Below are 12,840 nucleotides of genomic sequence, written 5' to 3'. Positions count from 1 at the left end.
CCCTGCCAAAGGTAACAGGGGAGTCTACTAAACAACTCTAAGGTGTCAGAAGGACCAAGCTCCCAGGAAAAGAGACCACAAAGTATGTTTCTCAGTTCTTCATTTATGAAAAGCACATTGAGGCGGAGAGTTGGCTCAGCTATTAAGTGCACTTGTTTGATTCCCAGCACCCACAGGACAGCTCAAAACCACCAATAACCCAGTCCTTTCTTGGCCTCCTTCAGCACCAGACATACACATGGTACATAGACATTTGAGAAAACACACACACACATGAGAGAAAGAAAGAAAAAAAGAAAGAAAGAGAGAGAGAAGAAAGAAAGAAAGAAAGAAAGAAAGAAAGAAAGAAAGAAAGAAAGAGAGCTCCAGTCATCACAGAAAGGAGCCTCAGCTGAGGAAAGGCCTTTATGAGATCCAGCATTTTCTCAATTAGTGACCAATGGGAAAAGGCCCAGCCCACTGTGGGTGGTGCCATCCCTGAGCTGGTGATCCTGGGTTCTATAAAAAGGCAGGCTGAGTATGCCAGGGGAAGCAAGTCAGTAAACAGCACCCCTCCATTGCCTCTGTATCAGCTCCTGCCTTCAGGTTCCAGCCCTGCTTGAGTTCCTGTCCTGACTTCCTCCAGTGACTATAGATCTAGAAGAGTAAGCCAAATAAAATAAACCCTTTCCTCCCCAACTTGCTTTTTGGCTGTGGTGTGTCATACAAAAATAGAAACCCTTGACTGAGACATCCCCCTACCTCCTTCAGCCCCCACTTATTTTAATATTTAATAAAAATTCAATCACTCCCAAACTCAGTGCTACTGCAAGGAGAAGTTACTATTCTCAAGAGGCCCCAATTTGAGCCAGGTAGTGGTGGTATACACCTTTCATCCCAGCACTCAAGAGGCAAGAGGCAGGTGGATCTCTGTAAGTTCAAGGCCAGTCTATCAAGGCTATATAGAGAAACACTATCTTGAAAACCAAAACCAAGTTTTTGCCACCTGTACAGAGACACAGTAATAAGAATAGTCATATAATCAAATCATTTTCCTTTGACTCAGGCACTAAAGTATGCAGTGCCCAAAAGAGCCAAAAAGGGTGCTTGTGAGCTCCCCAAGACTAGATAGTTCAAGTTGTCATATAGATGCTAGGAATCAAATAATTGCTTTTAATCGCTGACCCAACTCTCAAGCCCCAAAGTGCTTTCTGTAAACTGGGGGGCTGGAGAGTGGCTTAGTGGTTAAGAGCACTGGCTGCTCTTCCAAGAGGTCCTGGGTTCAATTCCCACCTCCCAAATGGCAGTTCACACATGTCCTTAACTCCAGTTCCAGAGGATCTAACACCCTCACACAAACGCAGGCAGCAAAACATAAAGGCATATAAAATAAATGGAGGGAGGGAGAGAGGGAGGGAGGGAGGGAGGGAGGGAGGGAGGAAGACAGACTGACTATGGAGTACCCTGTGGTCTCTACTTCTGGGAGCTTGGTTCTTCTGACACCTTAGAGTGATCTGGCAGCTTCGTTGCCTTTCTTTGATAGGGCTGGCTTAAGCGACTTATTAAAAGTTATACTGCGACTCACGGGTAGGCATATTTCAGAAAGAACCAGCAGAAAATTACTTTTTTACACTCAGGAAATCCTAAGTTCTTGTGAGAATTCACCCCCTCTTCACCAGTAACAATGCAATGCACATTTATCAACCCAACTTTGGGAGGTAAATGAGGATCAGGAATTCAAGCCACCCTTAGCTGATATATAGTGAATGAAGCCAGCCTAAGACACCTGAGAGAAAAGCCTGCCAGTTCAGGAGAGATGTTGTTTTTTGAGAAGGTAAAGGCTTCAACTCTGCTCCATTTAATGAAAGGTGATTAAACTGTAGAACCTTCAACAATGCACTGAGGCTGGATGCAGGTAGCTCAGCTGGAATGCACTTGCCTAGTAGGTGGAAGGCGCAGAACTCACTCTCTAGCACCACCAAAAAAAAAGTAAATAGAAACTCTAGGGCACTGGCATGCTATGTTGTCCTACATAATTCAACAATGACTACTTGAAGAAATATTTGGAACACTTCTTTTGAACTGTCTGTGAAACTAACTTAAAAGACATTTAACTAACAATCCTCTCCTATCTAGTTCTACCTTGTATTATTCAACAACAATGACTTTCTAAACTATAAGTACATTGAGAAAATGTTCAATGAGAAAGACCATGTCCAAAAGATTTGTCAAACAACCCTCCCAATGAATTCCCACACCATCCTTACCAGCATTAATTTCGTGCACAAAGTTTTCTTTGGACAAAGATAACATTACCTAGATATAGACGCTTTATTTGCACGTTTGAGATCCTCTTTTTACGACAAAGCTGCAAATGCTTTAATTCCTAATCAGTGTACCACAAGAGCCCCAAGGAACATGTGCTATGTGCTTTCATGTAATCTCAATACCAGAGGGGTAGAGTTTGAGCAGTCTGTTCGACATAGTAACTTCTAAGCCAGGCAGGGTTTTCTGTTCAGATTCTATAAAGGCAAAACCAAACCCCACCACCAAGACAGCGTGGTGTGGAGAGACTCTACTCCAGAATCTAGAGTGACAGACAGGGGTATCACATACTTCTGCTTCTTTGATCCTTTGTGGGTTTTCTCTGTCTTTTCAGTTGACCTTTCTCTTGAGTGGCTAGAGTCTCTGGAATCCACCGACTCTCTTGATTTACCGCGCTTAAGATCTCTCTCCTTATGTTTTTTACGACGTTCAATATCAAGACGAAGATCAACAGGATCATCTTTGTATTTTCCCTCAGCCTGCCAAAAAGATGTCAAAATTACGGTTTTGGGATCCAAAACTGCTGACTCACTCATGTTCAAATGTGGTTTCTACTAATGGAAGCCCTGGGGATCTAAGAGCCTCGCCCCAGCTAGGTTTTGTTGTTGCTTTCCAAAAGAACAATCAAGGTGCTATCTTTTCAAAGTGCTGTATGTGGACCTCACTTTATTTCCTGTGTCCCATAACGACTGGCTAGGTGTTCATGCTGAGATGGCCAAAATCAGGTCTGGAGGGTGTTTTCATTAAATTTATAGCAAATGCTTACTTCTCTCTACCTAAAGCAGCGACCCACACTAGTGTGTGGAACTACCTTAAGGTATTTTAGGGAATAAGAAAAGATAAAAAAGCAACACTGGCCAGATCAACTCTGCAATGGCCTTCAATAACCCCCTGGGAAATTCATGAGGGCAAATGGCTAAGATGGCTTCAGGGACATCATGCACTGGCACTGGTCTCATGGAAACAAGCCCTCACTAACAGGAAGCTGTCCACTCTGTATTTACATCTTACATACATGAACCATAGACTTCCCGATGCAATGATATTCCATTGAAATTAATAGCAAGAATGATAAGGTTTATTATTTATTTTATCAGTCTGTTTCTGAGAGGATCTAAGCCAATAAATAGACAAATGACAACAAAGGACAATGCAGCCACCACTCCTTGGGCCACTAGACAGCATCACTAAGAAACTGGCTGTTGGAAGCATGGAGCACAGACTTCTGCTGCTTCAGCAGCATATGGAGACAGGGAAAAGGGGTAGAAGACCAGAGACTGCACTAGGGTATCTCTCAACACTTTCAACCAAAAAGACAAAATTTGTTTGGAAAATTTTAAAGCAATTAAAAAAAAAAAAAAAGTCTCAGCAGCATAGAACAGCCATCTTTCATTTCAAATTTCAACTGTATATATATGAATGATGGTCAATAAATATTAAATCTTAAAAATTCTATCTATTTATTTTACGGTAAGAGTCTGCGTGAGTTTAAACCTCTTAGTAACAGTGTTATATGTGCACATCATTGCAAATATAGCCAGGCCATTTTAAAGTAACAGTTATCGACAGATGATATGGTACAATGTTAGGAAAAAACAAAAAAGCGCACCAGCTGTTGAACATAGTCTATTGAGTTAAGATATGAATATTTCACTCTGCTCTGACATGCATGTCTTTCTGAAATCATGGTTGGAAATAGTGCATGTAGACAGTTGATTTGATGATACTTACAAGCAGAAAAATATCACAAAAAGTTTCTTCTCTCATCATGGGCACTTGTTCCAAAACGCCTCTCTTTTTTTTCTCAAGCTCACCTCAATAGACTCTGGGGTCATTTACCATATTCTAACCACTTCACAAAGGTTGTTGATACATTTTTAATAAAAATTAACCCTTTGTAGTTCATTTTTAGAATTATGCCCATCCTTAAAAGAAAAACACAAACTTAAGTAGAGAGTAATTTAAACAAACACATTTCTGTCAAGTTCATGCCCAACGCACTCATTTTGTTGAAATTACTGATCAAAGCAACAGTTCACCTTGTAGCCAGGTTCTCGTGGACTTTTCAATTCCTCATGAGTCAAACCATGCTTTCTGAATGTACTGGGGGAAATGTCTATCCTCCTAAAATTAAAAATACAGAAATTGTATACTATTCTACAGCACAACATGGGTTAACATTCTAGATCCTAAGGTAGGTAATGGAGCCACAGACAACTCATCTGTTACTCTGTGTGTGTGTGTGTGTGTGTGTGTGTGTGTAAGTAGTGTAAGCCTAGCACGCATTCTATCACTCCATCACTGAATTAGACCTGTAACAAAAACATACTCCCTCACCCCACACAAAATAAGTAATTTAAAAGGCAGATGATATGATTTCAAAGTCACCCTGATCTAGAGTGAGTTCCAGGATAACCAGAGCTACACGAAGAAATTCTATTTCAAAAAATAAACAAACAAAAAACTATTCATTTCTTTGTACTTGTGTGTGCCCGTGCACTAACATGCTCACCTTTAAGGCACAAGCTACAGCAAGTGAGGGTCAGAGGACAACTCATGCAAGTCAGCTGGCAACGTGCAGTTTTACTGGCTGAGCCATCTTGCCAGTCCAAGTTCCTTTAATGTTATTTTAGGGTGGGAGTGGGGGTGGGACAATATTGAACTCAGAGCTTTGCATATATGTACCAGGCAAGCACTCACCACTAAACTATGGCCCCCAGCACTCCATTCTTGTTTTGTTTTTGAAACAGAATCTATAGTTATACACAGCTGTCCTAGAACTTGCTATGTAGACCACACTAGCCTCAAACTCACAGATCTGCCTGCTTCTGCTTCCCAGTGCTGGGATTAAAATGTGTATTGCTATGCCCAGCCTCTGTTCCTTCCCAATCGTGCTACTAGTTTGCAAGATAGATTCAATCTTAGATTTTCTTACAGTCACAGCTAATGCCCTAACTACATATATATGTTCTGCTAAAATCAAAGAGCAATCTCCATCTTGAGAATCTGATTGTTTCCTATTTCTCTGTAATACTGGCTCTAGGTAAGAAACTGCCCTAGGCTGATAGACCCACCAGATGCTGTGCCTAAGGCTGTTTTTACAAACTCCATCTTCCCCAGTTCTAAGCTAAGAACTTACAGGTATGATCAACTTTGTTTCCATACAAAATCTCCAAGTGCCTAACAAATTCCCTAATTATAAGTTAAAAAAAAAAAAGAAGTATTTATTTTATGTATATAAATGAGTACACTGTAGCTGTCTTCAAACACACCAGAAGAGAACATCAGATCCCATTACTGATGGTTGTGAGGCACCATGTGGTTGCTGGAAATTGAACTCAGGACCCCTAGAAGAGCAGTCAGTGCTCTTAACTGCTGAGCCATCTCTCCAGCCCATTAATTTACAAGTTTTAAACCTGCTGGACCTTACTTAAACCCCTTGAGATAAGGCAATTTTAAGCTTCTCCCCCAACCCTCTTCTCCAGCAAATCCTCCTAAACAAAATATATAATATGTAAGGTTGCTTAAAGAAGTCAGTTTATTCTTACTACAGGAACCTCCGGTTCATTGGGCCTAACATGAATACAGCCTTCAAAGCATCCTTTCCACTCTCAAATACAAATGTCCCCAGATATTCAAGAACCCTAGAGAACATTAGGCTAAATTTTGGATTAAAAGTGCATTAGTTAGAGAACTTATCAAGGTGAGTTTACTATCAAATGGCAAGTGTTTTATCACAACCCCAGTGTAAGGTTGAGGACCTCACCTGTGTATCTCTGGACTTTTCTTATTTTTAGCTGCTTCTTGTTCATTTCCTCTTTTTAGGTATTTAGTAAAGCGTTCATGCAATGTCATTCCAGAGGATCCAAAGTGATGCTCTGTTAAGATTCAAAGAAATACATTAATAGGCTATCAAAGGCAGGTACAATGTTCAACTCTCTCAAGAACCTATAAGCCATAGAGATACAAGTCAAGTATTCAAACCCAAGTAATACACTGAAAAAAGGAAGGAAAAGTGGCTGGTTCAGGAACAATCCAATGCTGGGTTTCTAGTTTGCTCCTGTATCTTAGGAACATGATACAAGGACAAAGACCCTGGTGCTCACCTCCCTTTGGGGTACAGGACCAATTACTACTTGACTTTAACTCTAGATTGAGCCTGTAAGCAGCCCAGTTCAGCTTTCTGAATCATTGCTCTTGACAATTTCTCAACCTGCCCACCTCCATTTTCTCAGGGGGACAATAGAACTTGAGAAAGAAAGGTTGCTGTTCTCCCAGAGGACACAAGTTTGCTTCCAACACCCTTCTCAGATAGCTTAAAACCGAATGTAACTCTAGCTACAATGGGATCTGACACCTTCTTCTGGCCTCCATGGGAACCTCCCATCCCAGACACATAGACACAAATAAAAGCAAATCTTTAAAAAGTCACTTCCATACGTTGAGAATTTTATTATGATTACCGATTGCTAGCATTTCAAAACACTCATCTCTATTAAAACATGGAAGTTTCTCACTGAAGACCCTTTTACCTAGCCTGTAACTTTAAAGGTCCTAGAGGCTTCCTCATTTCCTAGTCATCTTGTTTTACAAAGACAAGTATGCAGAAATCAACGCACCTTTAACATGATGAACAATGGTCACTATGTGCTGGGCAAACAGTTCTGAGGGACTACGCTGAGACTGAGCTGACTGTATGTGCTGGAAAATGGATCGGAATTCCTGCTCCTTTTTGTTGCTATGGACTAGATCCCGACAAAGCTTTCGTTCCTGAGCCAATAAGCCACTGGGTCTGAAAAACAAATACATGGAGACTCAGTGTAACAAGAGATACAGAAAGTCAGAATTCTTTAACCATAAAAAATTCTAAGCTTCAAGATAGCTTCCCCCCATTGTAACTCAAGGCTGGCTGTGAACTTGTGATTTTCCTGCCTCAGCCTCCTGAGTACTGGGACTGCATGAATGGTCAGCCTTTATATTATAGGCTTGGGTGAGAGTGGAGATGTTGGGCATCAAAGCCAGGGCCTTGTACATACTAAATACCTGAGTATTCCCAACACTGAACCATAGCTTCCTCTTATTTTGTGCCAGGGAGGGGAGGATGAAAATGTGTGGAATATACAAGTAAAAGTCAGAAGACAATTTGTAGGAGTCATTTCTTTCCTTCCAGATCACCAGGCTTAGTGGATCTTGCCAGCCTCTCCTTCCTTTTTTTCTTTTGAGACAGTTCCAAGGTTTTGTTTTGTTTTTTGCTGTTTTGGTTTTTGAGACGGGATTTCTGTGTAGCCTTGACTGTCCTGGAACTAGCTTTGTAGATCAGGCTGGCCTCAGACTCAAAAATCCACCTGCCTCTTCCTCCTGAGTGCTGGGATTAAAGGTGTAGGGCACCAACTGCCCGGCATTTCCAAGGAGTTTTAAGCCTATCCACAAATGTTCCTCTTGTTCTCTATCACATTACAACTAAAGAAAGGTTGGTCCAAAATTCACTGACAATCTTCATGTGGGGAAGTATTAAACCTTGGTGACTGTACTTGTTTTAACACACACAACAAAGATACTGTAAAAGATCAACTAACTTGGCTAGGAAAGTCATTCAATGAGGCAACATAAAGCAGCAAAGAGTGGGGCTGCTGAGATGGTTCAGTGGGTATAGGCGATGGCCACCAAGCCTGAGGCCACATGGCAAAAAGAAAAAACTCCTTCCCACAAGTGCATGCTGTGGCATGTCTGCCCACTTCCCGCTGCTTAAGCAGAGGTGGCAAAAGGCATGTGACTAGACACCATTCAGTCAGTCATTCCAACTGACTGGGTAGATTACACTAAGTCAAAAAGCAGCCAGTCTGGGCTCTACCATGCTTTCCTGAAGTTAGAGGAAGAACGGAAGAGGCTGAGTCCATCAATTTGAAGTTTTCTGCTATTTAATGGTGGCAAAAATAATCAGATTCTGGTGACCCACGTAAAATGGAGACACGATTCTCAAGTGTCTTCAGAAGTAAAAGAAACAATGTGTGTGGGAGTTGGCTTGGAGGGAAAACACATCAAAATGGCTGTTCCAAGTTCCCAGAAACAAAGAAAGCCAGCCAGCAAGGGCTGAAAGATTCTTTACCCCAACAATGCTCACGGACCACCATCACTGTAAGCCATAATCATTCTCTACTCCAGGGACAGACATAAAGGTACTGGCACTGACACGTGGCAGCAAAGCAACATTTCCATCCTCAGGAAGACTGGGTAAGGGAACTATTTAGGCCATTAGCGCCCTGAGGGTCAACAAGGAGCACTCCTCACCGTGCAAGGTCCTCATCGAAGGAGTCCATCCGGACATTGACCTGGGCCTCCCGAGTAATGGAAAAGGAAGACTTCCCTGAGGAAAAGTCTCCTTTGTTTCCCAGCTTGTCACGGCTCTCAGAGGTCTTCCTTGGGGGAGGTGATGAACTTTTCTCCTGGACTGCCTTGTATGCAGTCACCCGGAAATTCTTTTCTGGCACAAAGCCCCTGTGTCCACTGTCGCTCCTCTTGGACCCTCCACGCTCCTCCTTTCGGGATCTCTCTGTGAAAGGCTCCTCCTCCAGCTCCTCTGCTTTCCTCTGCTTTTCCTTCCCTGCATGCAGGCTCTCCCACTTGCCTGACTTCTCTTCTTCCTGGTTTTTGCTCGCACCGGCTATGACTTTAGACATAAACTTGGGCTCATCATCAAACTCGGGTTCCTTCCTTCCCTTACTTTTGTCCTTATCTTGCTCATCCATCTCCTCCTTGTGGAAGTCAGCCATCTTTTTCTCAAAGTCATCCCGGAGCTTATACCTTTTGGGTGACTGGCTGCCTCGGAAGGGCTTCTCAGTGTCCGACTTGGGAGCAAATGGATCAGATTTCATTTTGACATCAGCATCAGAGAAGCCCCCTTTCTCCTTCAGCTTCTCCTTCTCAGCATTTGTTTGTTTCTGCTCCTTATCCTTTCCATTCTCTGTCTTCTGCTCTTCCAGATACCTAGTTATAAAGACACAAGGGAGACACACAGGAGCCCCCTAAGCGTCCTGCTCTAGCACAGCACCTGTCCCTGCTCTAGTTTCAAGTTTTGAGCAAACATTATCTACTATATTCCAGTATTATCAGAACTGTCTACCTGTTCTAATAATTTCTAATGATTTATAATGATTTTTAAACAGCATTTAAGAGTCAGTGTAACTGTGGCTTATAAAACAACCAAAAAACCAGAAAAGCAAGTTATTTAGGATACTGAAAATTTTTTTTTACTTACCTGCAATGTGGTCTAAGGGGAAAACAACTAAAGTCTTACCCCAACTTTCACTCATTCATTTAAAATCTGCTTTCAGCAAAGCAAACAATGTTCAACCTTGGACTGTTTTGATTTTATACAACTCACATTTGGAAATATAAGTCTCAAAATGAGACTTCAAATTTGCTTCAAGTCACCTAGAAGATCTACATAATGAAACATACTGTGAACACATAAAAACAAAATACTTGTTAATGGGGGAAAGAATACGAAAGAAGGTGACAAAATTATTTTCTTAATAAAAAAGCAGGGACCAGACTCAAACACACTCAGTCCTGGAAAGGACTAAAACATATACTGCAAAGCAACTGAACTGCAGACTTGAACATATGTAATTATGGGCAATTAATGGGCAGCACTAATGAACATGGCGAAGAACCACAGCAGGCACCTGAGAATGTGCTAGTAAGAGTTAAGAGTGGAAGAAGGAACCTCTCGCTGAGTCTCTCGACTACAGCTCTGGCACCTTTCCTATAACTTCCGACTCCATCTAATCCACACAGAAACATTCTTTATCAAGCTCACTATGCTCCCTCCCAGAGCAACAGGACCCTCTCCTAACACAAGGCTTGGGAATTTCTACTAGGGCACACACCTACCTTGTGTTTTTAAATAATGGCTCTCCTGGACTAAGTCTTGGCCTTTCCTAGTCTGCTCATGCTCTTCAGTGCGGCTCCTCATCGTGAGCTAATGCACATCACACATGGCAGGATGGTGGACCCTATAGTTTACAGCTCCAATGGCCAGTCATGTGAGCAAACACATGGGTTTTTTTTTGGTTTTTCGAGACAGGGTTTCTCTGTGTAGCCCTGGCTGGCCTCAAACTCAGAAATCTGCCTGCTTGCCTCTGCCTCCCAAGTGCTGAAAAACATGGTTTTTGGTAGCTGACCCTCAAACTTCTATTTTCTACCTTAGATTGGTAGAATCCAAAGCAAGTTTTTAAATGAAAAAACCATCACTGCAGACTAGTCTAAAGAAACTTGTATTACAATAATACTCAGGAAAGCTAGAGCTAAGCTAAAGGTTTCCTTGGGTGATGCCTTTAATTAAAAGCCAAGGAAACAGAACAGTAACTCAGGTATTATTATTACAACTAAGTTGCTGGCTAGAGACCACTTGGGGATGGGGAAATGAGATACTTACCTTTTTGAGTATGCTGCTCCCCCCGAAACAGCGCTCTCTTCTTTCTGAGATGAACCATATGCAGAGCCAGTGGCTGGTGGACTCTTACCCACAGGACTCTTTTTGGATGGACTCAAAGACCCAGAGCCATGGTCGAACTGACCTTGGTGTGCTCCAGATTGATATCCAGCACCACCTGAGCCCATCTGGGATGCATTAGAAAGTGGAGGACTAGGTTTTGGCACAGGGCTAGGGCGTGGTGACCTTCGCCTAACCACCACAGACTGGAGGGGACTTTTGAGAGCTGGGCTTCTCTCCCGGGGACTCAGATCTGAAACTGAGGCCCGTGATGCAGAACCAGTGCCATAGGTGGTGGCATCTGGCCATGGCTTTGAGCTCTCAGACCCTTTTATATCTTGAGAGGCGCCTCCAGAGAATGTCTGCTCCTTAGCCTCGTCTCCCTGGTTATCACCAGCTGCCTGAGAGGGCCGGCTATCCTTGGAAGAGGACTTTTTCTCTTTTGTAGACTTTCGCTTAGATGACTCAACTCTGCTGTGGTTGGAGGACGACCGGGAAGATGAGGAGCGTCTTGACCTGTCAGAGGATGACTTATCAGAGTTCCTAGAGTGGCTCCTGGACCGTGGTGAAGGGGACCTTCTCTTTGGGGACCGAGATCGAGAACGGCCCCGACGAGGGCTGTATGCTTGCCGGTAGTTCTGCCAATTGGAACGGTAGTTTCCATAGCCACCTCGGTTATACTGGCCCCATGGATAAAAGCCTCGATTTCGCCCACGGAAGTAATATGGCCTCCTGTAGCCTCTGTTGTGACCTCGGAAATCTCGATTCTGATACACTCTGGGGTGATTCCTTTCTCTGTTATGAGCTGGAGAATATGATCTGGAACGAGACCTAGAACTGCAAAGGAAGGGAATGGGGAAAATGTTTTTTTTTACAGAGCATTTTCATTTAAAAGAACAACTGCTAACAAAAGTTAACACTGCAATTCATACTGTTCTGTACATTTATTTTCAGTTTTGTTGTGAAAGCAAGGGTATAAACGTTCCCTCAATTTTGTAAACTAAATAAAGACATATAGGCACAGGACACTTAGCAGGAGGCCAGAGGTAAAGGCTCTGTGTGCAGGGGGTGCAGGTGACTACTCAGGGTCTCTGGCTCCAACACTCCACCTAGTCTCCTGGTAGATGAAGGTCTTACATAAGTCCTGAGGTTGTAAAGGCACAATTGTTAACAGCTTGCCATCAAAGGACACAGCTATTAAAAAAAAAAAAAAAAAAAAAAAAAAAGCTCAAAAGAATCTGATAAAGTCAGATCAGAAAAACATGAAACACTACTTTTGTGCTACAGACTGGAAATGGTTTAATTTAGGTCAAATTTCTGTGGCTGAGCTTTACGATTTCATTGAGGTGCCACAAGATGGCACTATCTCACCGTAAGGCACCCAAGCCTAGGGATAGTCACTTTCCCACAATGTGAACATCTTTCAACTCAACAGCAAGGCCAGAACTTCAATACAGAACTGTAATGGAGCCAAGGTTCACTGACAAAACCATGAGGACTCAAGAACACAATGCTGTGGACAACCAGGATCCATCAAAAATGCCAAAGCCAGGGCCGGTGTACTGGCTGGTTTATGTCAACTTGACAAAAGCTACATCAGAGAGGAAAGAGCCTCAACTGAAAAAATACCTCCCTAAGATTGGGCTGTAGGCGAGTTTGCACTATGTAACATATTTTCTTAATTAGTGATTGATGGAGGAGGACCTAGCCTGTTGTGGGTGGTCCCATCCTTGGTCTAGTGGTCCTGGGTTCTGTAAGTAAACAAGCTGAGCAAGCCAAGTAAACAGCACCCCTCCACGGCCTCTCCATCAGCTCCTGCCTCCAGGTCCCTGACCCATGTACACTTCTGTCTTGATTTCTTTCAATGATGAACAGCAATGGAAGTATAAACCTTTTTGCTTCTCAACTCGCTTTTGGTCATGATGTTTCACTATAGCAATAGTAAACCTGACTAAGACAGCGAAGACGGCAAAGGTCAGGGTAGTCAGGACCCACACGTCGGGGAACCAACTCCCACAAGTTGTCCTCTGATTTCCAGATAT

The 12,840-nt window shown here is 42.8% G+C and overlaps 1 protein-coding gene across 4 annotated transcripts in view; it reads right to left on the bottom strand.

The window, feature by feature from the left end:
- Positions 1-12,840, bottom strand: part of Thrap3 (thyroid hormone receptor associated protein 3) — a 38,755-nt gene that overhangs the window by 4,607 nt on the left and 21,308 nt on the right. For all 4 annotated transcript variants that reach the window (XM_034503659.2, XM_034503662.2, XM_034503660.2 and 1 more), the window contains 6 exons: positions 10,742-11,635; positions 8,593-9,288; positions 6,924-7,096; positions 6,071-6,182; positions 4,344-4,428; positions 2,596-2,783 (listed from right to left, as the gene is read on the bottom strand). In XM_034503659.2, the coding sequence (XP_034359550.1) occupies positions 2,596-2,783; positions 4,344-4,428; positions 6,071-6,182; positions 6,924-7,096; positions 8,593-9,288; positions 10,742-11,635 (2,148 nt within the window). The remainder of the gene's footprint in view (positions 1-2,595; positions 2,784-4,343; positions 4,429-6,070; positions 6,183-6,923; positions 7,097-8,592; positions 9,289-10,741; positions 11,636-12,840) is intronic.

This window comes from Arvicanthis niloticus, chromosome 5 (assembly GCF_011762505.2).
Source record: "Arvicanthis niloticus isolate mArvNil1 chromosome 5, mArvNil1.pat.X, whole genome shotgun sequence".
NCBI classification, from domain to species: Eukaryota; Metazoa; Chordata; class Mammalia; order Rodentia; family Muridae; genus Arvicanthis; species Arvicanthis niloticus.
The sequence above is the reverse complement of the archived record's forward strand: the minus strand, read 5'-3'. Positions and strand labels throughout refer to the sequence as shown.